Source organism: Urocampus carinirostris, chromosome 9 (assembly GCF_059441175.1).
Source record: "Urocampus carinirostris isolate Australia breed hairy pipefish chromosome 9, RoL_Ucar_1.0, whole genome shotgun sequence".
NCBI lineage: Eukaryota > Metazoa > Chordata > Actinopteri > Syngnathiformes > Syngnathidae > Urocampus > Urocampus carinirostris.
In genome coordinates this window covers 17,622,545-17,648,470 of record NC_142357.1, presented here as the reverse complement: position 1 = coordinate 17,648,470, position 25,926 = coordinate 17,622,545, and the positions used below count along the sequence as shown (strand labels likewise).

General features: G+C 39.1%; 1 protein-coding gene across 2 annotated transcripts; it reads left to right on the top strand.

The window, feature by feature from the left end:
* Window positions 1-1,860: 1,860 nt before the first annotated feature.
* On the top strand, window positions 1,861-25,766 carry gdpd2 (glycerophosphodiester phosphodiesterase domain containing 2). 2 transcript variants are annotated; one of them, XM_088344711.1, is made up of 16 exons: window positions 1,861-1,977; window positions 11,728-11,932; window positions 13,255-13,358; window positions 13,455-13,548; window positions 13,650-13,709; window positions 13,795-13,893; window positions 13,974-14,067; window positions 15,154-15,299; window positions 15,571-15,653; window positions 15,850-16,009; window positions 16,206-16,412; window positions 18,761-18,909; window positions 21,114-21,261; window positions 21,344-21,426; window positions 21,501-21,526; window positions 25,112-25,766. In XM_088344711.1, exons 2-16 carry the CDS (start codon window positions 11,855-11,857, stop codon window positions 25,186-25,188), a joined length of 1,608 nt encoding a protein of 535 aa, XP_088200837.1. In that variant the 5' UTR covers window positions 1,861-1,977; window positions 11,728-11,854; the 3' UTR covers window positions 25,189-25,766. The 2 variants fall into 2 exon arrangements, with proteins under 2 accessions (XP_088200837.1, XP_088200838.1); XM_088344712.1 differs by lacking the exon at window positions 25,112-25,766 and adding an exon at window positions 24,559-25,032.
* The last annotated feature ends 160 nt before the right edge of the window (window positions 25,767-25,926 follow it).

Genomic DNA, 25,926 nt, shown 5'->3' with positions numbered 1-25,926 from the left:
GCAAAAAATCATATAAAATTAAATGGGTTTACAGACATGTAATTGTCACAAACAAAATAGCCATCTACTTTTTGGATAATTAAAGTATAAAAATCAAGTTGACCGTGAATTTCTTCTTTTAAAGGGGTTTCTGTAGTGCAGTGGTAAGCACATTCGCCTAACAAGTTAAAGGTCCCCGGTGGAAAAAAATTGTTGGCCTGGAGAGGGATGGGCGCCACCAGGCTGTACTTGCTGAACACACCACAGGAAATGGTGCCCCTACGCCCCTTGTGGATTCAACCAACCAACAACCAGACCATTTGATGTAAACCTGTAGATGTTATATCACTTTGAAGTCTTTACCACAAAAAAGGTTAGATCTGCAAAAATCAGGATTTGTCACGGGATGGAAGGGGTGACCGGACCAGAACGGGAGAACTCAATTGCGTGACGATCAAAAACTTTTATTTACCAAAATAAAAGTTGTCCAAAACTTAGGTACAAGACAGAACAAACAGGCTTTAACAAAAACGTGCAAACACAGGTTTCTTCCAACTCAACTAAACAGGACAAGGCATGACAGAACAGAATAGGTATAATGAGCCAGCACCCGCAAAACCCACAATCCAGCCTTAAATAGCAGACACTCAATTAGTTGAACTGCTTCAGCTGGTGCCCAGGGGGCGGGGCAGACCGGTCGCCAAGGCGACCATGACAGGATTAACAAGTTGTTGTGTAATATAAAAACCCCGCCAATTACTACGTGTAATTAACATAACCCATTTGCATTGTGCAGGACTATTAAAATGTATCTCAGAACCCGAACAGACGGTGGACCCAGACGCGTAACGTTTTCACACAAACGCCAGTGATTCTGCGATTGCTGGGCGGAAGAAGTGAAACAGAAAACTCAGGCGCTGGAAAACAGCAAGCCAGAGGCAGACAAGATCGAAATCGGACAGGACAGATGGGATCGATACCAGATACCGGACAGGACGGAACAGACGGGATTGATACCGGATAGGACTGGACAGACGGGATCGATACCGGATACATGAGCAAGATACCGGACAGGGCAGGACAGATGGGATTGATACCGGAGAAAGATACCGGACAGGACGAGACAGACAGGATCGATACCAAACACTGGATACACGAGCAAGATACCGGACAGGACGGAACAGATGGGATCGATACCGGATACTGGAGCAAGATACCGGACACGCAGGGTCGATACTGGAGACTGGCGCCAGATACCGGACAGGACGAGACAGACATGATCGATACTGGAGACTGGAGCAAGATACCGGACAGGACGAGACAGGTGGGATTGATACCGGATACTGGATACACAAGCAGGATACCGGACAAAGTCAAAATACACGTCTTGCAAGCGCAGAGGTTCGTTGACGGACTGACAAGGAGTGAATGAGAGCACTGAGTTTAAATAGGAGGGGAGCCAATCAGCCAATGAGCAGCAGCTGGCGCCAAACGAGCGGGCCCAAGTGAGGGCAATGGGCAACCGTGACAATGTAGCTTATATGAAAATAATTGTTATTTTTTTGTAGTTGCCATGGAAAGCCATGAACTGGCAACACTACCTGTACTTTGTACCTTAACTTTCCTCAAATGAAGGTAGAAATCAGTGCTTGTTACGGTTTTTATTTTTTGTTTCTGTAACACTTATCTTCACCATGTGAGTACTTGTATTATCTTTGATTAAAAAACGGTGTTAAAAAAGTTGCAAAAACATCATTTTGTGAAGTACGTGTGAGCAAATACTAACGACGTGGGTGGGGAAAAACAAAATAGCATATCAAATGTACCGGCCTAATAAACTTGTAATTGAAATCCTCCCTCCCACTCCCGCCACAAACTGCGCCTATTCACTGGGGATTTTATATTCAGTTCACGGGTGCACGCAGAGCTAGTCAGTGCTGAAAAACACAGGCACAAACACTTTTCGCACGTCCCTGCCATAGCCCAGTGGAATTTCGGGTGAGTACTCACGCCACTTTAAATTAAAAGAACTCTAGAATTGTGTTGAATATTTGTAAGAAGTTTGTTTACATTTGTGGGGACTTAATCCAGTAGATTGGAGAAATACCTCTGTGCTGTATAATTTTGAATTCTTTTTCATTCTTGAATATTTCAAAGAGGGTATTTAATAGTTTCAAATTTATTATTGAACCTAAATCTTATAAATACATAATCTCCATGCTATGTTGCTTTATATTGATGCATTTATAACTTTGGCTAGTCTCAAAGCAGTACCTTGTGAATTATATATTTTTGGCCTATTTCTATATTATTTTTCTCTTTTAAGTCTTTATTACATGTTTATCCCGGAGTGCTACGTCTTATCCCCTTGTAAACAACGTTCATTACGCTGTTATCAGTGATAAAAGAGACAATTCTAATTAAAGGAGCGTGATTGATTGAGAAGAACCAAATAAAACCGTCAAATGAGTGTTCTAGCAAAACAAGCCAACAGAAAAGGTGACAGTTAAAACATCGGCTTTCATCTGTGTTATGAGACTTCAACAAAACAAGACATAAAGAAACTAACAAAGAAAAGTGGCAAAACAAAGGTCATCACCTCGTAGGGTGACATTAGGTCAGGTCAAAATGATACAAACAATGAATATACAGAGGCTTGCGAAACTATTTGGCCCCCTTGAACTTTGTGACCTTTTGCCACATTTCAGACTTCAAACATAGAATAGAATAGAATAGAATATACCTTTATTGTCATTGTTACAAGATGGGTTAACATATTGTGACAACAAAATTGGGCATGACACTCCAGTTTTACACATTCACAGTGAGGTATGAGCCAAGAAGATAATGGAACAGAGAAGATAAGGTTATAAAACAAGGGGGATAAGGCTATAGTTATAGTTTACATGGTATTTACACAAGAAATGTCGGCATGTGGGATGTTACATAGAGTGTTATCGTAATACCGTTGGTATCTCAAGGGTTGTGCACTATTGCATTTGGTGCAAAGTCATCATCAAGATATAAAACTGTAATTTCTTGATAAGAATCAACAATAAGTGGGACACAATCATGAAGTGGAACACACTTTTTTGGATATATTAAACTTTTTTAACAAAACAAAAAGCGAAAAAGTGGGTGTGCAAAATTATTCAGCCCCATTGAGTTAATACTTTATAGCGCCAGCTTTTGATGCGATTACAGCTGCAAGTCGCTTGGGGTATGTCCCTATCAATTTTGCACCTCGAGAAACTGATATTTTTGCCCATTCCTCCTTGCAAAACAGCTCGAGCTCAGTGAGGTTGGATGGAAAGCGTTTGTGAACAGCAGTTTTCAGTTCTTTCCACAGATTCTCAATTGGATTGAGGTCTGGACTTTGACTTGGCCATTCTAACACCTTGATATGTTTTTTGTGAACCATTGCATTGTAGCTTTTGCTTTATAATTTGTATCATTGTCTTGTTGGAAGACAAATCTCCGTCCAAGTCTTAGGTCTTTTGCGGACTCCATCAGGTTTTCTTTCAGAATGGTCCTGTATTTGGCTCCATCCATCTTCCCATCAATTTTAACCATCTTCCCTGTCCCTGCTGAAGAAAAGCAGGCCCAAACCATGATGCTGCCACCACAGGGTTTGACTGTGGGCGTGGTGTGTTGAGGGTGATGAGCTGTGCTGCTTTTACGCCAAAAAATAACGTCTTGCATTGTTGCTAAAAAGTTTGATTTTGGTCTCATCTGACCAGAGCACCTTCTTCCACATGTTTGGTATGTCTCCCAGGTGGCTTGTGGCAAACTTTAAACGACACTTTTTATGAATATCTTTAAGAAATGGCTTCCTTCTTGCCACTCTTCCATGAAGGCCAGAATTGTGCAATAAACGACTGATTGTTGTCCTACGGACAGATGCTCCCACCTCAGCTGGAGACCTCTGCAGTTCATCCAGAGTGATCATGGGCGTCTTGGCTGCATCTCTGATCAGTTTTCTCCTTGTATGAGCTGAAAGTTCAGGGGGACGGCCCGATCTTGGTAGATTTGCAGTGGTCTGATACTCCTTCCATTTCAATATTATTGCTTGCACAGTGCTCCTTGGGATGTTTAAAGCTTGGGAAATATTTTTGTATCCAAATCCAGCTTTAAACTTCTCCACAACAGTATCTCAGACCTGTTTGGTGTGTTCCTTGTTCTTCATGACGCTCTCTGCGCTTTAAACAGACCTCCGAGACTATCACAGTGCAGGTGCATTTATGCAGAGACTTGATTACACACAGGTGGATTCCATTTATCATTGTAAGTCATTTAGATCAACATTGAATCATTCAGAGTTCCTCACTGAACTTCTTGACACAGTTTGCTGCACTGAAAGTAAAGGGGCTGAATAATTTTGCACACCCACTTTTCGTTTTTTATTTGTTAAAAAAAGTTTAAAATATCCAATAAAATGTGTTCCACTTCATGATTGTATCCCACCTATTGTTGATGCTTCACAAGAAATTACAGTTTTATATCTTGATGTTTGAAGTCTGAAATGTGGCAAAAGGTCACAAAGTTCAAGGGGGCCAAATAGTTTCGCAAGCCACTGTATATACCTGTTGCCTTTCTTATGATTCTTAAATAAAGCTTTTAATTTAACCATAGTTTTGTTTTGTTTTGTTTTTGGTCAAATATGGCTCTTTCAACATTTTAGGTTGTGAACCCCTGCATTAGGTGATGAAAATAAAACAAACATTTTTTGACCCAAAACTATCCTGTCACATTCTACCAGCAAAAATTGTAAAATGATAACAGGCTTTTGTTTGTTTTATGTACAGTTTCAAACCATTGTTTTAATTCTTACACAACTATTTTTATTCCTCAGGCATTATGTAACATCACACATTACAGCACATCAAAGTCAACAAAATGATTAAAAGAAAACTAGTATATAGCTGAAGTATTATTCTGGGCCTTACGATTTTTTAAGGGTACTCAACCTTTTTGAATCTAGGAGCTACTTTTATGTTTACTGATTTGCGTGAAGGGCTACCAGTTGGATATGCATTTTTTAAAACAACTAGTTAGTATGTTATTACTAAGTTGTAATTATTAGAGGTTGAAATAGGCTCAATCAACCATTAAACATGCCAGTTAGAAATTACATTTTCTAGAAAATCACAATGGTCCATTATATATTTTCAGAACCAGTCTACGGACTACTCAGGTGGTCTTAGGGGAATACCTGGTGCCCACGGGCAGCATGTTGTAGACCCTTGTTTTTAACACTTTGAAAATTAGTCTGCTTATTGCAATTCAGACAACTTTTGTCGAACATTTATTAAACAATTCAAATGAAATAACAAGTGTAATTTTCAATCACTTTAAATACTCTGCTATGCCTAAAACCCATCACATTTTATTCATATATTTCTGGTCTTGTGCGTTTTGACAACGGTAATTTCGGTAACATATTTGTTTTCCACCAGGCTTCATAAGAGGTCAATGAGAAGCTAAGGTCTGAATTCATCCTGTGAAAATATCAGAATGATAGCCATGGTAATTTTGATTTTATTGATTGCTGACAATTCCTGAGATTACCTTTTTCTGAAAGGGCTTTCACAAACTATCAAATCCAAAATATTGAGTTGTAACATTAATTGCAGTGTTTGTACAATATAAGTTGGGTGTGTGCATGAGAGACCAATTAAAAACATTTCCCTGGACCACACCTAACTAGCAACCTTGGCTGAGCCCCAGAAATGCTTTCTTCTGATTGCGGCTAGTTTCTGCTCAGAAGCTGCGTAGGCGTTTTTAAATGTAGCAAAACCCGAATGCAAAACATTTTAAATAAAACAATCACGTCAGTTTATTTATTGTGGCTTAACCTGCGCATTCCTGCTCTGCATGCTGGCTGGCTCACCAAGATGCCACTTTGAAATTTTTCACAATGGAGACCTGAAATAACCCCGAACAAAGCGAGCTCTGATGTTTTCAGAGGCTCATTTTCAGAGTTTCGCAGAAAAGGCGCACACGGAATAAGCTGCTTTTGTTGTTTTTCAACTTATCAAAGATCTCATTGCGTTTGTTTGGAATGGTCAGCTCAGCTCCTGCTGTCTTCTAAAGTTTTGGTGTGCGCATTTTGACTTAATCGACATCCTCTTGCAAATTGTACCTTAGATACACAGTTTGCACTTTCAAAACTGTAGCAATGGATGCTCTGTAAGAACCATGGCTTGTATTAATCGTACTGTTTAGGAGAAATTGTAAATACCTTGTGATTATAAGCACTCTCAAAATTATTTATAAGCATAATCCGATTTTCAGATTCAGAATTACAATTGTCTGTAGTGTCAATGATATGATGACAACATCATAAGCATTGTTTACAACAAAACTAGACATGGCACTCCACAATAAACGTTTATTCAGGCTAAAAAAAGATACAGAAGTATAAAGAATGTCAGGATAAATAGGCAGTGCTTGGTGTCACGGGTGCCATGGTGCCCAATTGGCCCCGCCCGTGTGGCGCCAGCTGCGGCTCGATAACAGATTGGCTTTCTGTCTATTTTAAGCTCAGCGCTGTCACGCTTCCTTTGTCAGCCCGTCAACGAACTTCTGCCCCGCAAGACGTGGGCTTCGACTTAGTCCTGTTCCTGTTGGTATTTCTTGTCTGGTATTTTTTCCTTTTATTTTGTCCTATTTAATTTCAGTTTCAAGTTTTGTTTTCGTCTATTTTTGTTCTGTTTATTATTTTACTCCAGTTTTCGTTCCCGTCTAGTTTCTCCTGTTCATTATCTATCCTGTCTGTCCTGTCCGATATCGACCCCATCTGTCCAATATCAACTCGCGCAATTGGAATCAATCTCGTCGGTCTCTGGCTTCCTGTCTTTCCATGCCAGACCGCTGCCTAATGTGCATGACTCCCCATTTTCCGTAAAATAAAAGGCTTGTGTGAGAACGTCACTCGTTTAGGTCCTGATCCTCTTTTGGTTCTTGACACTTGGAGGCTGGCCTACATTTTAAGTGCATTAAAACAATACTGCAATGAAAAATACTGGAATGACATTAAGCTGCAACATAATTCGTAAATTTGTCACTATAAGTCAAGGTTTCTTCATTTTCCTCATGTTGAGGTTTTTCAGTTTTTCCTTGCCCTCATGTAGGTTTTAGATCAGGGGATAGTGTAATAATAATCTAGTTTGCAATCATCTGTGGTCTGTGCAGTCCTTTAAGACTCTCTGTGATTAAAGGCTATACAATAAACATGACTTGACTACATAAGATATTAGTACCTATTTTTTCCCAGTCTAGTTTTCTTGTGTAGGGTGATAGCTCTGATGAAGAAACTGTTTCAGAGTCTGTTAGTGTTTGTTTTAAGGGACCTGTAGCGCCTACCAGAAAGCAGCAAGTCAAAGAAGTGGTGGCCGGGATGAGAGGAATATATGTTACCTTTGCAATGGTTTTGCATTTTACAAAGTAATTTCGGAGGAGACGATTTTTCCCGGAAAGTAGGACGCCTTGTTCACAACAACCACACCTCACAGGAACCAGTGCCTTTCTGTGCTGGGCTGCGATACATTGTAAGACAACAAATGCAGTCGGAACTTTCAAAAGTTCATTTAAAAAGCTCTGACATCTAAATGTTTGGTCTAGATCTTTGGTGTCTATGTCTATCTATCTGACTACCTTGGTCATATCCCTCAAGAGGGGGGACCGACAGCAAGACAAACACATACAATAACAAAGAAAATAAAAGGGAAAAAAATAGCAAAAAAACACACACAAAAATGTTTGGACCATGGCCAACCCAAATGCCCAAACACCCAAACAAGTTAGGCACCTCGGCACCTAAGTTGGTCATGCTTTTCGTCCCTTCAGATGAAATGGGACAGGCTCCAAGTCTCTGCACCATACAATACAGTTGACACAATCACACTCTCATACAGTCACCTCTTAACATCCATACTCATTCTCTTGTTACTCATCACTCTCCTCAGAGCACCCAAAACCTTGCTTCTTTGATTAACTCTGTGCAATACCTCGCACTCCATTCCACCAATTGCAGCCACATCACAACCCAAGTACCTAAAGCTTTCAACTTCTTCCAGCACCTGTCCATGCAACCTTATTTCTAATACCATGCCCACACCATCGCGTGAACACTTCATCATCTTACTCTTCCCAACATTGACACATAACTTATGCCAATGACATACTCTTTCAAACTCCGTTACCAACCTTCTCAATGTTTCCTCAGATTCAGCCACAAGCGCTGTGTCATCTGCAAACAACAACTGACTTACCTGCCACACTGTTCCACTGTTGTCCATCATCGCTACACCTCTGCCAAATACTCTTGCATTCACTTCTCTCACCACGCCATCCATTTTCAAATTAAAAAGCCATGGTGACATCACACACCCCTGTCTCACACTAGTCAACACAGGGAACCACTAACTTGTCTCTCTCCCTACTTATACACATGCTCTGCTGTTCATATAAAAACTCTTCAATGCTTCCAACAACTTTCCACCCACTCCATACATTACCATTACTTGCCACAACGCCTCTCTATCAACTCTGTCATACGCCTTTTCCAAGTCCATGAAAGCCAAATAAACATCCTTACCTTTTGCAAAATATTTCTCGCACACCTGTCGTACTGCAAACACCTGATCCACACATCCTGTTTCCTGAAACCACTCTGCTCCTCCATTACCACCTCATTCGTTCTTTCTCTCATTTCACTCCCTTAATCAAGACTCTTCCATACAGCTTACCCGGCACAGACAACAGACTGATACCTCTCGAATTGCTACATTCATACTTATCACCTTTACCCTTATACAATGGCACCACACATGCACTACACTAATCAACAGGAACCACATCACTTAAAAAGCATACATTCAACAAGCGTACTGACGAGTCAATCATAGCTGTGCCAACTTGTTTCAGGCATTCAGCAGTACAACCATCCAACCCAGGTGCCTTCCCCCCTTTCATTTCTTTCACTGCCTCTTGCACCTCCCATGTTTCCACAGGCTTCACATTTAAATCACCCAACACCGGCATTCTCTCCATACCATCGATCGCCTCGACTTTCACTTCTCTGCCATCCTCCACATTTAGCAACTCCTCAAAATACTCTGCCCATCTCATCCTGACTGCACTACCGCTTACCAGCAATCTACCATCCTTATCTTTCACTTTCTCTTCCTTTCCAGACTAACTGTTTCTTACTCTTTTCACTTCTTTCCAGAACACTTTTCTCTTTTCCTCAAAGTTCACTCCTATCTTTCGACACCATTCATCATTTGTTTTCCTTTTCGCTGCTTCCACTGCCGCTTTTACCAACCTTTTCTTCACTTTATATATTTCATACGCATCGCCACTCTTATCTTGCAGCCACTCTTCAAAGGCACGTCTCTTTTCTGGCACAGCCTCTGAGACCTCATCATTCCACCATTCACTTCCTTTCCCAATACCTCGACCAACTTTTCTCATTCTACACACTTCTTTTGCACTCAACACTGCCTCTTTAAACCACTTCCATTCCATTTCGACACTCTCTTCTACTAATCCCTTCATACTCTTCCTCTATCCTCTCTTTAAACTCTCTTTCCTTTTCTGCCTTATTCAACTCTGACATTTTCACCTCTTCCCTCACACTCTTCTTATAACTAGCCCTCCACGATCCATCTATTCTCAGTTCTCCTTCCACATAAAAATGATCAGACATACCACTCATTTCACCTCTGTAAACATGCACATCCAACAATCTATTTAACATCCCTTTCCTAACCACTACATAATCTATCAGTGCTCTGTCCACCATCTTGCCACTATCCACTCTGACAAAGGTATACTTATTCACGTCCCTCTTTTTAAACAATGTATTTCCAATCACCAACTCATTTTCCACACATAACTCAATCATCAATTTCTTCCCACTCTTATTTCTTCCTGGTATTCCATATCTACCAATCACATTTTCAACCGTTTCATCACCCACTCTAGCATTCAGGTCACCTAGTATTACCACTTTCCACCCTTCTTTCGCACTTGCCACACATTTGGGCAAGTCCTTCCAGAACTCCTCTCCCTCCTCAGCGCTTCTTTCTGAACCAGGTCCATATGCACTCATAAATATCCATACTTCTACACCCCACTTCAACCTCTCCCACATCAATCTGGAAGATATCTCTTTCCACTCCATCAGTTTTTCCTTTGCTTTCTCACTCACAAGCACAGCCACTCCTTCTCTAGCATGTCCACCCGTAACTCCAGACCTTCTACCATACATACCTCCAAGCTGTAATTCACCCTTTCCTTTCATCTTTGTTTCACTCAAGGCTAACACATCAACCTTCCTTTTATTCATCATCCTTTCGATCTCCTCTTTCTTCCACTCAGTCGCTTTACTTCCATATCCTCTCACATTGACCCTACAACTAGGGTTTGCGGAACCTTTCGGTCTCCCGCCCCCCTTTCTTTGCCTTGCTGTCTCTTAGGGAGTAGAGATAGAGAGGAGAGGATCCCCAGTCCCCTCGCTCCCTCCACTTTAGTCGCCTCTTACGACACGCAGCGGACCACGGTGGGAGAATTCTCTTTACCTCTCACGAGGAGAGGGCCCCTCACCATAGGGACTCGGTGTGGTGTGGTGTGGTGTCTATGTATTTCTTTGAAAACACGTGTTTAAAAACCGCTTTACTGCACAAATACTAATTATATCATGATACTGAGGTCGTTGGTGATAAAAACTCCCAGTGAACAATCGCCACAGTTTTACACACCCAAGTATGCACGCTGCCTTTTCACAAGTTAAGAGGGGGCGCTGTAGTGCAAGTTTGACCCGAAACATGCAGATGAGCGATTGGCCCAAAACACCCTGTTGACGGGTTTTTAGTGATGAATTTTGCATTTTTAAATGGCTATTAGCTAGAAAAGTTTTTTCAGTCGTGTATGACTAATTTTAATTGCACAAAATAACATCACAACTCTTTTTTTTCTTGCAGCGTAATTGTTTTTGTCTGATATTGTTATTACAGTTGCAATTTCGACCATTGTTTTGTCCTTCTCCGGACTGTATGAGCCTGGTCCTGTCTTGCAGTTCTAAATTTACTCTGTCATTTCACTCCTATGTGTCCTTTCCCCAGGACACATGTTTGCCCAGGAGACTGTTTGAAATATCTTCCATAGCGTGATTTTCTTTTCACGTAGTCAGCAAGGGCTTGCTGGTGTGGCACATTTGTCCTATTGTGTGAGAATACACAATCTTTGATTAAAAATTAAGGAGTACCCGGTATTGGTCCCTGCATTTCACCAGGAGGGAAAATTGCAACATTTTGCACTTAACCACCAATTACTCTTTTTTTTAACTTATCTGACAGCAAGAATAACATTAATTTTATCTGTGTTTGAACAACTACATCCAAAGGTGTTAAAACGGCTATTTAGACGTTTAATAACCAAAGTTCAGACCCCATGAATATAATTCAGGGACAGTCTTGAATTTTAAAATTTCGAAAATGCCCCTGCATTTCGACTAAAACAGTTGCATCCCCATAGCAACAGAATGTAGGTCGGGTCAATGCTTGCAATAGTGGAGCAGTTCCCCCTTACTTTCGGCCTGTGCCGTGAGATCATTTGTGTGCTGCAAAAGCTCCTACGGACTTTCCATTGTCAGTTAAGCCAATTACGCACGGGTTTCCCAAACACCACTCGGATCCTCATTGGCTCCCTGTCTGTTTCCTCCCCTGCCATTCACTCTCATAGGTGGATGCAGTGAATGGGGGCCTGGTTTTTGTGGGTACCCAGTAAACGTGCCCTGCTGTCCCTCGCCAAGTTTTTCATCCACTTGTTCCGCTGCAAATGAGGAGGAGAAGGGGAGGACGACAAAGAGATGTCGCCAGTCGCCACTTGCTGCAGAGTCTTGTATAGCTGCCGCTGCAAACACTCCAAGAAAGGCGGTAAAAATAAAGTAAAGAATACTTTTTTTCTCACTTTTGTCATACTGTCTTGTGTACTTTATATTTACATTGCTCTTAATCGTGATACCAGTCTCTAATGTTAATTACATTCGGTTTTTATCAGGGACAGTTAACCTGATATGATTTAAGCTAGCCCATCCTTGGCATTTCATTAACTTTGGTTGTCAAATAACTGCAAAGAGGCATACCCCCACTTTTGGGGGGGTCTTAGGTACTAGGCCAGCCTGAGAATATTGGGTTTTCATTATAAAGTAGCATTAAGCCATCAGATAATTTTCTTTTGACATTTTAGATTAAAAAATGTGTGTGCAAGCAACATGTTAATTAATCTCTTGTGTGTCAAATTAAATTTCTGTGTCTTTCCAAAAGTAAATAGACTCTCCAATTTTTTGACTGAACTATGATGTCTGAGAATTTAATCATGTTGAAAGAATACAATAAACTATTTGTATTAGGGATAGTTAAGTCCAAATACCAGATATTGGTGCCAATTCCAGCCTATTTAATACATCGATTCGCTCAATGGTGCTGAATACCAGTGTTGACTCTCTTCTTGTTGCTGTTTAACATTCCAGGAACTGGAAATTATATACTGCCATAATACATTTTTGAGAATATAATTTTGGGATATGTATGTCTTATGGTACAAAAAGAAGGGAACTTTATATAATAATGGTATTCATACCAATTAGTAATTACTAAGTCATGGGCCGAAAATATGTGACTTTTAAGAGCTAGCTATTCTTTCCCAATTATGAACTCAAGTAAAGACCTCCATATGGCAAACCTGCCACCAATTTCTTTCAGTATCTACAGCAATAACATTTTGCGGTGAGTTTAGCATTTCTGGATAGCAATAATTTTGTGAATTTTGTAATTGCAGCATATTTTTTCTTTAGTGTCTTATATATGTGGGCGCACTAATAATTGGAGTACCGGTGTTCTCTGAAATATGTTATGTTAGAGGAAAGGTAAACATCTTTGTAATGAGTGATTTTTCCTGCATTTCCCACTGTGGCGACTGTTAGAAATTTTACAAGCATGCGATCACAGATTAACATTCCTGCTTGTCCAACTCGGTCGTGTAGATCTATTTGCACAAAACCACTTTGAACTGTAAAGTTCAATCACTGGGAAAGGGGTTTGATAAATATTCAAACATTTTTACCCTTGAATATAAAATTTACAGTATTGAAGTCTTGATTGCCTATTGTGATGAAAAGTCAAACTGTTGTTGACTAAATTTTTGATTCGTTAATTGTACGTTTAAGCTCTTATCCTTTCATGTTGTTCACCCTCTTTTTCCCTTTAGTGTGCGTGTGGATGGTTTGCGTTCCTCAGTTTCATTACGCTTCTGTCGGTGTCCTGGATTTACATCTGTGCAGTCACTTTAAATGACCAGGAGGATGTGAACTGGTAAACATAAACAATCACACAAAAAATTCTCCAAAAGCCCAAAACCCTACACCCTGTTGTTCTTGGTATCAATAAGTTGATTGTTGTGTTTCCTAGGAAAGGCTTCATCAAACTAAAACGCTGGGTGAACTGGTTCATGGTGCTGATTATCATCTCTTCTGTCTTAACCACTTACTGTTTCCTACTGCTGGTGAGAACACAGAAATGTTGATTCAAACAGAAGGATCCCTTTGGTATTTCATTAGGCGGTTCACATTCAAATAATGTCTTTTTATCGTATGTATTTTTTAGCTTTTTGCCTTGTTCCAGATTGCCTTTAGAGAACCCCTCAACTTACATTGGCTGCATAAAGTGGGTTTCTGTCTCTGCATATAATTAGTTTATGTTTTTTTTTCCCTATTTTTTTTTCAAGTATTCTTTTCTTCCTCCCTGGCAGTGCCTTCTTTTCTTCGGATTAGTTTTTGTCTGTCTTGGAATCGCCGGAATAAGTCTCCATTGGAAGAAAGAATGGCCAACTGTTCTTCTCTCACTTCAGGTCAGTATACAGTTTACAAGGTCACTGGTAATGTCTGTTGCATGTGAGTTGCATTTGATGTGTGTTTTATGCTCTGGAAGGCGACTGCTCCTTTTCTTCAGTTCGGTGCCGCCGGCAGCCTGGTTCTTCTGAGCCCATTTGTCTTCGAGGGATTCTTTACAGCCAAAACAAAATGTACTGCATGTAAATCAGGCAATGGTCAAATTTCACTAAAAATCTACTTAATTTCTAATTGAAACCCTGTTTTTGATGCTTTATTTATAAAAAAGGAAGTTGTTATTTGCCACCAATTTCTGGTTTGATTTTTTTGCAGTGTGGCCTGTGTTTTTTTTTTAAATAGATGCCTTGTATTGGTGACAAATCATGATATCCTATTTTCACAATTTTTTTAAAGGTATGTTTCTTAGGCTACTTTGCACAATGCTAGCTGTTTCAACAAAGCGACGCTCCTAGCTAACACACTCTACCAAGAAATGGCCCCTGCAGATGAGCTAATATTCTTTCAGTTTTCAAGATCACAATACCGACTTTTAACTCCTATACATATGTGTCAACATATAGGATTCGGTCGTATTTAATAAGCCTTTTTTTTTTTAAATTGATTTAGTCAGTATAATCCATGAACTGATGTATACAATAAATCATTTGACACGCGAACTCTCAATAATGATGATATAATAGATTTAAAAGAATAAAACGAATAGAGTAAAAAAGATGCCACATTGTTATTTAAATAGTCATATTAAAAAATGAATGCGATTTTCATTTACCGGACATTTTTTGTCTGCTTTGAAGATTTACCTGCTTTCTATGCCTATTTTTGACCTATTCAGTCTTGCAGAAGACGGTACATGGTCACTCTCCCCTTTAACTATTTTGTTGTGCATAAATTATTATTTTTTTAAGCTTGACTTGACACATTTTAGCTGCTCATGGTTGACATGGTTTGAAAAGGTAATTTAAAAAAATGCACATTGCTGGCAGCTAGTGGCTATCGTCTACGACGCTAGCATTGGCACTTAGTTGTCATGTTGGCGATGCTAGCTACTAAAGGAAAATGATAGTCACTAATGCATTCTAAATTGAAATTGGCCCTCCATATGATTTAACAACAATTTTCAGTTTCTTGAAATCATGATCATGTTAAAAGTTCTTTACATTCTAATCTAATATTATCCACCCTTATCACTTGAGTCAATAAAGATGGGCAAAATTGACATTTTGTGCGGAATTGCCTATTTGCGTTTTTCCTTTGACCAGGTTCTAGCTTCCTGACTGCGTCGTTGTTCGGGATTGTGTCAGCAGCCATTCTCTTTTGCCCTTTATCCATCCACTCCCCTTGTCTGATCGACTACAGCGACTTGCCACCGAAGCCAAAGCTCATTGGCCACCGTGGCGCTCCTATGGTGAGTAATCAGCAACTACATTTTGGGCCTTGTATATTCACGTTCATTATGTTTCCTGGCAACTTGCAATGTTAAGGCTTGACTTAAAAAAAAAAATGACTAAGGCTCTTTGATCGGAGGTGTACTGTACACGATAGTCAATTGTTGGCTCAATGACTAAGCTTAGATGAACATGCTGCGAAAATTGTGTGATCTGGCAGAATGGAATTGTATGATCTATCTTAATGTTGTGTGTGACTGATATTATACTATGTTTGGTGTTTTTAAACAGTTAGCCCCTGAGAACACAATGATGTCATTCCAAAAGAGCCTTCAGTGTGGCGTGACGGCCTTCGAGACTGACGTACAGATCAGGTAATTTATCTTAAAACTCGTTTTATTTTAAATGTAGGGATGTTTAGGTTTTCACTTTGTCAACAAATTAAGAGGTTTATAGGTATTTTTGTTTACTGTGTCAATGAAAATTAGACGTTTACAAAAAAATCTATGCGAGATTCACACTCACGTGTTGTTCTGACATATGCTTTCTCCAATGCTGTTTGTAAATTAGTAAGGATCGGATTCCATTCTTGATGCATGATCAGAACTCAGACTTCTTGAGGAGAACAACGGACGTCCAAGAGAAGTTCCCACACAAAGAGTTCACTCAGAGCACCGACATTGACTGGAAAGACTTGCAAACTCTGAATGCAGGTGAATGGTTCCTACAGGTGAGTAGTCTACCGTTCGATTAAATAAACAGAAAAGTTAAAATTTGAGACAAAATTTTTGAAGGAATACATAAAAAGTTGTATCTGCCCATGTATGAGCATAAAATTTGTTGCGAGAAAAAAATGTTAATTTCAAACTCTAGACTTTGTGTGTGCCTTTGTGTGTGTGATGATATATGCATTGAATGTTTTCCAGACGGATCCTTTCCGCTCATTGTCCCAGCTCTCTGTGAAAGTAAAAGAAGAGGTCAGGAATCAAAGTGTCCCGTCTTTACAGCAGCTGTTAAGCCTCGCCAAGGCCCACAACGTCTCAGTCATTTTCGACCTGTACAGTTCCGACCAGGAGAATGACACTGTTGATGTGGTTAGAACCATCCTGATGTCTGGCATAGACCCAAACCTGGTAAACCTGAGCCTCATTTTACTGAAATACTTAGAAAATAACACTCTCAGTTTCGTCACCAAAAACGTGTTGTTGTTCTCCGAGCATTCTCTTCTCTGCTTAAACCTTGTATCATCATCCTTTACGTAAAAGCTAGCAATACCCTTTTACTACTCACAGCACTGATAGTCATTAAAAATAAAAAAAAGTTAAATAATTAAGCTGCGTCCTTACAATAGCTTTAAAGTGTGTTGAAAAGAAGTTCCAAACGTCCAGAAATACAGTGCATACACACACACTTACACACATTGTGTGTGTGTGTATATATACTGGACTGTCTCAGAAAATTAGAATATTGTGATAAAGTTCTTTATTTTCTGTAATGCAATTAAAAAAACAAAAATATCATACATTCTGGATTCATTACACATCAACTGAACTATTTCAAGCCTTTTATTATTTGAATATTGCTGAATTTGGCTTACAGCTTAAGAAAACTCAAAAATCCTATCTCAAAATATTAGAATATCATGAAAAAGTATACAAGTAGGCTATTCAACTAATCACCTGAATCATCTAATTAACTCGAAACACCTTGTGAGGGTTTCCTGAGCCTTAAAAACACTCAGCTTGGTTCAGTAAACTAAATCACAAGTATGGGGAAGACTGCTGATCTGTCTGCTGTCCAGAGGACCATCATTGATACCCTCCATCAGGAGGGTAAGACACAAAAAGAAATTTCTCAAAGAGCAGGCTGTTCACAGAGTGAAGTTTCAAAGCATATCCACAAAAAGTCTGTTGGAAGGGAAAAATGTGGCCGGAAACGCTGCACAACCAAGAGAGATGACCGCAGCCTTAACAAAATTGTGAAGAAGAGCCGCTTCCAGAATTTGGGGGAGCTTCAAAGACAGTGGGCTGAAGCTGGAGTCCAGGTATCAAAAGCCACAGTTCACAGACGTGTCCGGGAAATGGGCTACAATAGCCGTATTCCCATGGTCAAGCCACTTCTGAACTCAAGACAACGGAAGAAGCGTCTGACTTGGACTATGGAGAAGAAGCACTGGACAGTTGCAGAGTGGTCCAAAGTCCTCTTTTCAGACGAAAGCAAGTTTTGCATTTCATTTGGAAGTCAAGGCGCCAGAGTCTGGAGAAAGGCTGGAGAGGAGCAAAATCCAAGTTGCTTGAAATCCAGTGTGAAGTTCCCACAGTCAGCAATGGTTTGGGGAGCCATGTCAGCTGCTGGTGTTGGTCCACTGTGTTTCATAAAGTCCAGAGTAAATGCAACTGTGTACCAAGAGATTTTAGAGCACTACATGCTTTCATCTGCTGAAAAGCTCTATGGAGATGAGAATTTCATTTTCCAGCATGATCTGGCACCTGCCCACAGTGCCAAAACCACCAGTAATTGGTGCACTGACCATGGCATCACTGTCCTTGATTGGCCTGCTAATTCCCCTGACCTGAACCCCATTGAGAATTTGTGGGGTATAGTTAAGAAGAAGATGAAAGACACCAGACCTACAAATGCAAATGAGCTGAAGGCCGCTATCGAAGCATCCTGGGCATCAATAACACCTCAGCAATGCCACAGGCTGATTGCCTCCATGCCACGCCGGATTGATGCAGTAATCCGTGAAAAAGGATTCCCAACCAAGTACTGAGTGCATCAATGGACATTTTCAAATGTTTGATTTAGTTTTGCTGTTATAAAATTATTTTTTTACTTGGTCTGAGGAAGTATTCTAATATTTTGAGATGGGATTTTTGAGTTTTTTTCAGCTGTAAGCCAAAATCAGCAATATTCAAATAATAAAAGGCTTGAAATAGTTCAGTTGATGTGTAATGAATCCAGAATGTATGACATTTTTGTTTTTTTAATTGCATTACAGAAAATAAAGAACTTTATCACAATATTCTAATTTTCTGAGACAGTCCAGTATATATATATATATGTGTGTGTGTGTGCGAAATACAGACATGCTGTAGAGATGCGGCACAGCAGCATATGTGACATTTGGCCTAAAAACCGGTTCTACCGCGTCTTATTAAAAGTTGCAATTTTGGTTTGCGTGTTGCCACGAACACAGACACTATGTGGGTAGAATAGAACTTAATTGCAAACTATGCAGAATAATTAAATGCATGAAGTAGGCATGGCTTATGTTGGACCTTAAGCTAACAGAATTTAGTAGGATAATACTCATTTGTTGTTTAGTTAGTGTTAGGTTTACCTTTAAAACAAAACTATGTGCAAAAATTGTGTGTCTTTTATGCAAACCACCACTATTGATTGAACTTTGAGGAAAATCACTGTCTACAGCCCCTTCATTGCAGTTAACACCTTTCCAATTTTATCTCCAAATGTCCAGATCCTGTGGCTTCCTTCTGCAGAACGAGACTATGTGAAAAGAGCTGCACCAGGCTTCATTCACATTTACAACAACAAAGAAGACATGTTTGAAGATGGAGGTGACCACCTCAATTTGCAGTACAGCAAGTTGAATGCGGCACAAATTAGGTAACAGTGACTGGAGATGGTCACCTAAAGTTTCCTTCAAAATAATTTCAACAACAACGCTAGTTTTTTTTTTTTTTTAAACAACTTTATCTTTATGTGACCCTCAACTGTTTATATTACAGCAAGGCATGCGACACCAACCAGTGGTAAAGTTTTGAAACACAATTGCTTGGAGGTATAAAAAAGAGTGGGGAAAAAAATGCCACTTTGTGCACCTGCAAATTTATTGTAAACATGTACATTTGCTCTGCATGAACAATATTCACACATGTTAAACACAATTACAAATGTTTTGGAGAAAAAATTCTAAACACACTTTCAAAAGTTTACACATCTGGTTTACAATTGATCAAAATAATAAATGAGTTAATGAAACTTTATTTCGAACATAACAAAAGCAAATCAAGTCAAAAAACAAAAACAATGTTAACGTAACATGAAAACGAGTCGGGAGAAGCATATGCTTATTTAATCCTACACCTTCGACTTCCTTAATAATTGTGTCTTACAGGTAGATCTCCTTTGTATTTACACATGACAAACACCTCCCAAATATACATATTTACATATGTTCATATTACAAGACATTTGGGAAATAATGATAATAATAATAAGAATACAGTTATGTTCCGCTCAATGCAAAAAGTAGTCGTCGAAAGTCTCCTATCTTATCATCACGATCACCATCACTTTTTCCACCGTCATCATAGTCACCATTACTGTATCCATACAGTTTCTGCATACTACATAAAAATAATATCTATTATAATGACAATAATTGTCATTGGTGCACATGGTGACAACTGACTGTTATATGGTATGTGTTGTCTATCATACAAAGTATCTTTGAACCTGCTGCTGGAAGAAGGCCTCCCCCTGGCATTAGGATCCATTCCTAAGTGTCCTCATCTGTGCATTAAAAAGACAAGACATAGGAGCTTGAGCCAGATACCTCCAGCATCAAAGCTCCCACTTGTCTGCCCTAACTATGAGTTGTCTAGTACATGTCTGTTTTATGTTCTTATTAAAAGTTATCCCTTTTTTTGTTTTGGGTCAGTTTTCACAATCATCACCAACATATTTATTCACCTTATTTTTTTGTTTATGAATATAGATTTATAATTGTAATGATTTTGCATAAAATGACAACAGTGTAATAGCAATAACAACGTTCGCAAATAACAATAAGAATAGTCAAATAGTTGATAATGATAATAATAAAGACAATAACAACAACAACAAAATAATAGTCAAGATAATAGTTTTGATAATACTAACAAGCTTAATTATTTGTTGACCCATCTTTTGACTGTGTAAAGCTTCTGCTCAATAACATTATTTGGATCCCAATAACAATAATTGTAACATCAATACTCATAGTCACATGACAGTTATTATAATAATCAGCACCATCGAATTAACTCTATAATATTACTAATCACTAAATGTCATTCACACACCAAAATTATGACTATAATAACAACAATAGTGATAATAAAAGTCATGATATAATAATAATATTAATAATGCAACTACAGTCTACAGTCAAGTGGTCACACAGACCCCGTTTTGGCTGTACGTCACTAGGAAATCCTCTATATGGAAGCTTATTAAACAATGTAAGTAGACTTTTAAGACAGGTTATGATGAAAACCCACAAAACAAACTGTAAACACCCAAAACACCAGCAAAGCTCCCAGAGCAATTTGATTCAGTGGCGGAGCTATGCACACAGTACGAGCACTCCCTTTTCTACGCCCAGCACAGTCTGTGCCGAAAAAAAAATACAATACGCCGGTTCTTGCTTTGCGATATTTTTTGACATTTTTACAACTTTGCTTGCACCTGGTTTTGAAAAGGTAAGTCAAAATGAGCCTCAACACTAAGTAACTGTGGGAGGGAGACACATATTAATTTGTACATTTATATCTATATGGGACACAGACCCAGGCATTAATATTAATTCATAAACGTCAAGAAAAATAAAATGCGCTAAAAAATTATCTTTTGTCTGGAGAGCGGGTTTGGCGGTTTTGTTGAATTTTGTCTTAGAATGAATGTATGATATGGCTATCTTTCAAAAAAGATCTAAATATTTTGCTTCATGGCTCTTAGAGTAAAAAATATTCCTGACCCCTGATGTAAAGTATGCAAAAACATGGGCTTTTACTTTGTGAAATTATGATGATTTTGGTGTGCCACAGGGATCTGGTCGATCAAAACGTGACGGTGAATACATGGGTGGTCAATGAGTCGTGGCTTTTCTCGCTGCTGTGGTGTGCAGGAGTCAGCTCTGTCACAACCAACGCTTGTCACCAGCTCAGGGATCTCCAGCACCCCATCTGGATCATGGTACAAGTTTTGCAAGAGACAGAATGAAAAAGTCACGGAGAGAAACACGAATTGCTTGATTGAGTGGAATTTTGCCTTTCAGCCCCGTCGAACGTATACATTTGTGTGGATTTCAGTGGATGTTCTTTCCATCCTGTTAATTTTGTGTGTGTACTTAATTCAGCGGTAAGTACAACCATGCTTTTTTGTTAAATATTTGGTGCCATATTTTTAATTCTGCTTTATTGTCTCTTTTGCAGGAAAGGTTGTTGCTGCCTTAGAAAAGGTAATGTTTATTAAAACACATGCATGCTGCTATCATGTATGTGTAGGAAATTAGAATGAAATCATGAAATGTCATTTTGAAATAAATATAACCATGCAAAGATTACACATGCAGTTGGGCAATTCTGCATATAGTTGACCATCAATTGTGCAAGTTCTCCTACTTGAAAAGTACACAACATGGCTAAACCTCAGGGAAAAAAAATCCAGAAAATCACGATTGATTTTTAAAGAATTTATTCCCAAATTAGAGTGGAAAATAAGTGTTTGGTCACATTGAAACAAGCAATATTTCTGGCTATCAACGAGGTCTAACTTCTTCTAATGAGGTCTAATGAGGCTCCACCCATTACCTGTATTAATGGCACCTGTTTTAAATGGTTATCAGTATAAAAGATACCTGTCCAGAACCTCAGTCACACTCCAAACACCACTTGGGCTAAGACTAAAGAGCTATCGAAGCACACATCAATGTTGTAGACCTGGACCAGACTGGGAAGACTGAATCTGCAAAAGGTAAAACATTGGTATAAAGAAATCTACTGTGGAAGCAATTCCTAGAAAATGGATGACACATAAGACCACTTATAATCTCCCTTGATCTGGGGCTCCATTTAAGCTCTCACCCCGTCGCGTCAAAACAAAAAGAACGGTGAGCGAAAATCCCAGAACCACATGAGGGGACCAAACTGTTCGCTTCAGAGCATTTGCATTATCCTGAAGAGGACTGGGAGAATGTGTTATGGTCAGATGTAACCTAAATAAAACTTTTTGGGATAGAAATATTGGAGGAGAAAGAATACAGAATTCCATCCGAATAACACCACACCCGCTGTGATGCATGGGGGTGGAAACATCTTGCTTTGGGGTTGTTTTTCTGCAAAGGGACCAGGATGACTGAGTAGTGTAAAGAAGGATAAACTGGGCCATGAATCAAGAATATGAGTGAAAATCTCCTTCCATCAGCAAGAGCAATGAAGATGAGATTTGGCTGGGTCTTTCAGCATGACAATGATCCCAAACACACAGCCTGGGTAACAAAGGAGTGTTTTTGTAAGAAGCATTTTAAGGTCCTGGTGGCTTAGCCAGTCTCAAGATCTCAACACCATAAAAAATATGTGGACGGAGTTGAAAGTCCGTGTTGCCCAACGACTACCACAAAACGTCACTTCTTTAGAGAAGATCTGCATGGAGAAATACCCGCAACAGTGTGTGAAGAGTTACAGAAAAAAAATTGGCCTCCATTTTTGCCAACAAAGGGTACAAAACAAAGCATTGAAATCAACTATTTGTATTCACAACTTATTTTCCAACATGATCTACAAATAAATTCTTTAATCAGTGTTATTTTCAATTTTTTTCCCCACATTCTGTCTCTCATAGTTAAGGTTTACTTATGGTGACAATCACAGGCCTTTCTATTTTCAAGTGGAAGAACTTGCAAAATTAGTGGTTGACTAAATACTTGTTTGCCGCACTGTATGTTTGTTTCAAAGTTTGAGAGAAATTGAAATGATCTGTATTCCATAAATATCAGTATAAATACGAAGATTTAATATATTGAAAATGTGATGTGTTCCAATATATTTTAAATATTTTTTTTACCACATGTAGACTTTTGCGATCATCATAAAGGGGTACTGTGTATTATATATTGCCTCGTAGTGATAAAAAAACTGCATTGAATAAAAATAAAAATAAGAAAAAATACCCCAACAATCATATAAACGCGCCAAAAAACTGGTAGGTCGAGAGATTTGCATTTACTTGACATAACATGAGACATAATTGTCTGCAACCTTGCTGCTACGTATACCTAAAACAAAAAACACAGAAAGGCTGAGCAAAAGAATGGAATAAAAATTGTACTGTTTGGTCACTCTGAGTTTCCATAGTTAGTAATCGCACTACACAATATAGCAACATTTTGAGGTCAAATAATACACACTGTCGCCTTGACATTAAAGATTGTGTAATAAACACATTTCTTTATTGTTAAAGAGATACAAAGCTCTAGTGGGGTAAAAATACTTAATTCGTTAAAAAATAACATCAAAAGCAGATCCATATAAACATGCTTTTAATTGTATACATACATATATTTCATGTAAGACTAGACTTTTTTTAATTTAAAAAAACATTTGTATAACAATGTATAACATTTGTCCACTAGATAGCACTGTTGCCTAATGTGAACGAAAACCAGTGCCGGCGCAAGACATAAGACAAACATTGCAGCAACCTTAGTTATGGATTCCACTATGTAAAAGAAACACCTATTTCTCGACCTGTTTTTTAATATAAAAATCAACATTAGTATGATAGTTCATCTATTTTTGCTTAGTATTCAAATCAATGTTTTGCTATTTTACAGAGTGAAAGTTTTTTGTACAGCTAGGAGGCACTCACTATCACACACTGTCCCTTTAAGATGTGCATTCGACATTATATGTTCAGCTATCATTTTCCCTCTTTGGGTGCCGGAAAAATAACAATTTTGCATAGTTGGCCTTAAGCACTTGTTTAATGACAACAGTAAAACTCCATTATTTGGGATTCGGTTTATCTGGACCTTTGCAAAATTAGGATAAAAAGTTTGGTCCGGATAATTTCTAATGTATTTCTTACAAAAAAAATCAAGTCAAGTCAAGTCATTTTTATTTGTATAGCCCTTAATCACAAATAGTCTCAAAGGGCATATTGCGGATTTTATAATCCGGATCTTTGGCTATTCTAGATCAAAATCCTAATCATTTCGATCCATTCCTATGCATTTTGCCATGTCTATTCCGGAGTCGAATTCCAAGTCAACATGCCGTCTTTGACGTCTTCTGTGTGAATATAAAGGCGTGAATTCATGTTCAATCAAAACCAGATTAGTTATTCATGCTTTTTGTACGAAACATCATTTTGAGGTCATGGGGTCCGAGAATATCGGACATCGGCTAATCTGGATACTCGGATAATCCGGATAATTTTTCCAGTCCATTTGTTTTTGGATTAACCGAGTTTTACTGTATTTACCTTCCACAGCTGCAACCTTCATGTGATCGACACTGAGTATTGCGATTCAGGCATGAACTCCTCATCATTTTCTTTGTTTTGCAAATTTTTACTAGACTCTTTTTTTCACTTGTTTCCTTTTTGGGACGCTAAAGTTAGCCAATTAACTACAACTTGCAACTTTAACACACCACAGCTCGTTCGGGCACATTGAGCTCGCTCGGTCTTTTATAGTCTGTTGCGGGGATCTACAGCGGATTTCACGTCCATTAACTTGGAGAAATGGATCCTTTTTCTTTTGCTCACGAAAAATCTTTAGAAATATGCGTGCAAATTTTGCGAAGTGATATATTTTGGGCTTCGGTGATGCGAGTTACTCAATGCTCACACTTTGGCTACATTCTACATTTCAGTGATACGTAGTGGTGAATTATTACACACTGTCACTTTAACATATTGGCATTTACAGCACTATACCTTTTAAATAAAAATACACAGATCCAATTCATTGGCTTGTTTTGTTGCACTGACTACTTACCAACTGAATGAAAACCCTTGTTTATTTTAAAACTCTTTTCTCCAGTGTCAAAAAAGAATAAACAGGATAACCCGTTGACCTGCAAAGAGGAGGAACTGTCCCCATTTTTGCAAACGGTGTAGTCGTGCAGTCATTGCTACTGTACCTGATTAAAAGGGACAACATGCAAAGACAGTGCGTTGAGATGGAGGACTACAATGTTTTATCCCCGTGTGTCATGATTGCCGATCCAAGGCATCTGTGACTGCCCAATTGGCACCAACAGCCCTGAAAGCTGATTGGCTAATAGACTCTTTTTAAACCCCCGAGAGAACCCTGTCAGATCGTTGCGAACCGATGCTCCCAGCCCGGCAAGCTCTCACTTTCAGACCCTTTCCTGCCCTGTTTTTCTCTGCCTGATACCCGTTGCCAACCTGTTTCCGGACCTGATTCTGCCCTGTTCTGCCATCCCGACATCCGACCTGCTTTGCCCTGCTACCTGCCTGACACCTTTTGTCGACCTTGTTTCCGAACTCGATACTGCCCTTGCTCTCCCATCCCGGCTAACGACTAGTATTCCTGCAAATCTACGACCATCCTTGCTCGACACGGAAGTGCCACTTCTGCGTCTCCAGCCACCGGCTACACTTGTCCGTCAACCATCGGATCGTGGAAGCAAGCCCTACTCTCCCTCTTTATTAATAAAACTGAGTAAACGAGCGCTACTGGGTCCTGTGTCTGTTTCTGGTCCGTGACACCGTGATTTATAATTGATCAACCAGATTGCTTTTACTGAGATTAAGGAAGATATTATTACAGGTACCTAGTTGCATATCAACACAAACATTCATCTGCTGGTGTACAGATCTATATTTTTTCAA

What these genes read in the sequence shown, in the direction of transcription:
- gdpd2 (XM_088344711.1), top strand. Translation starts at nt 11,855, where the DNA reads ATGTCGCCAGTCGCCACTTGCTGCAGAGTCTTGTATAGCTGCCGCTGC. An exon ending in AGAAAGGCGGTAAAAATAAA is followed by an intron (nt 11,933 to 13,254) that starts GTAAAGAATACT and finishes TTTTCCCTTTAG; the next exon opens with TGTGCGTGTGGATGGTTTGC. An exon ending in TTGAATGCGGCACAAATTAG is followed by an intron (nt 18,910 to 21,113) that starts GTAACAGTGACT and finishes GGTGTGCCACAG; the next exon opens with GGATCTGGTCGATCAAAACG.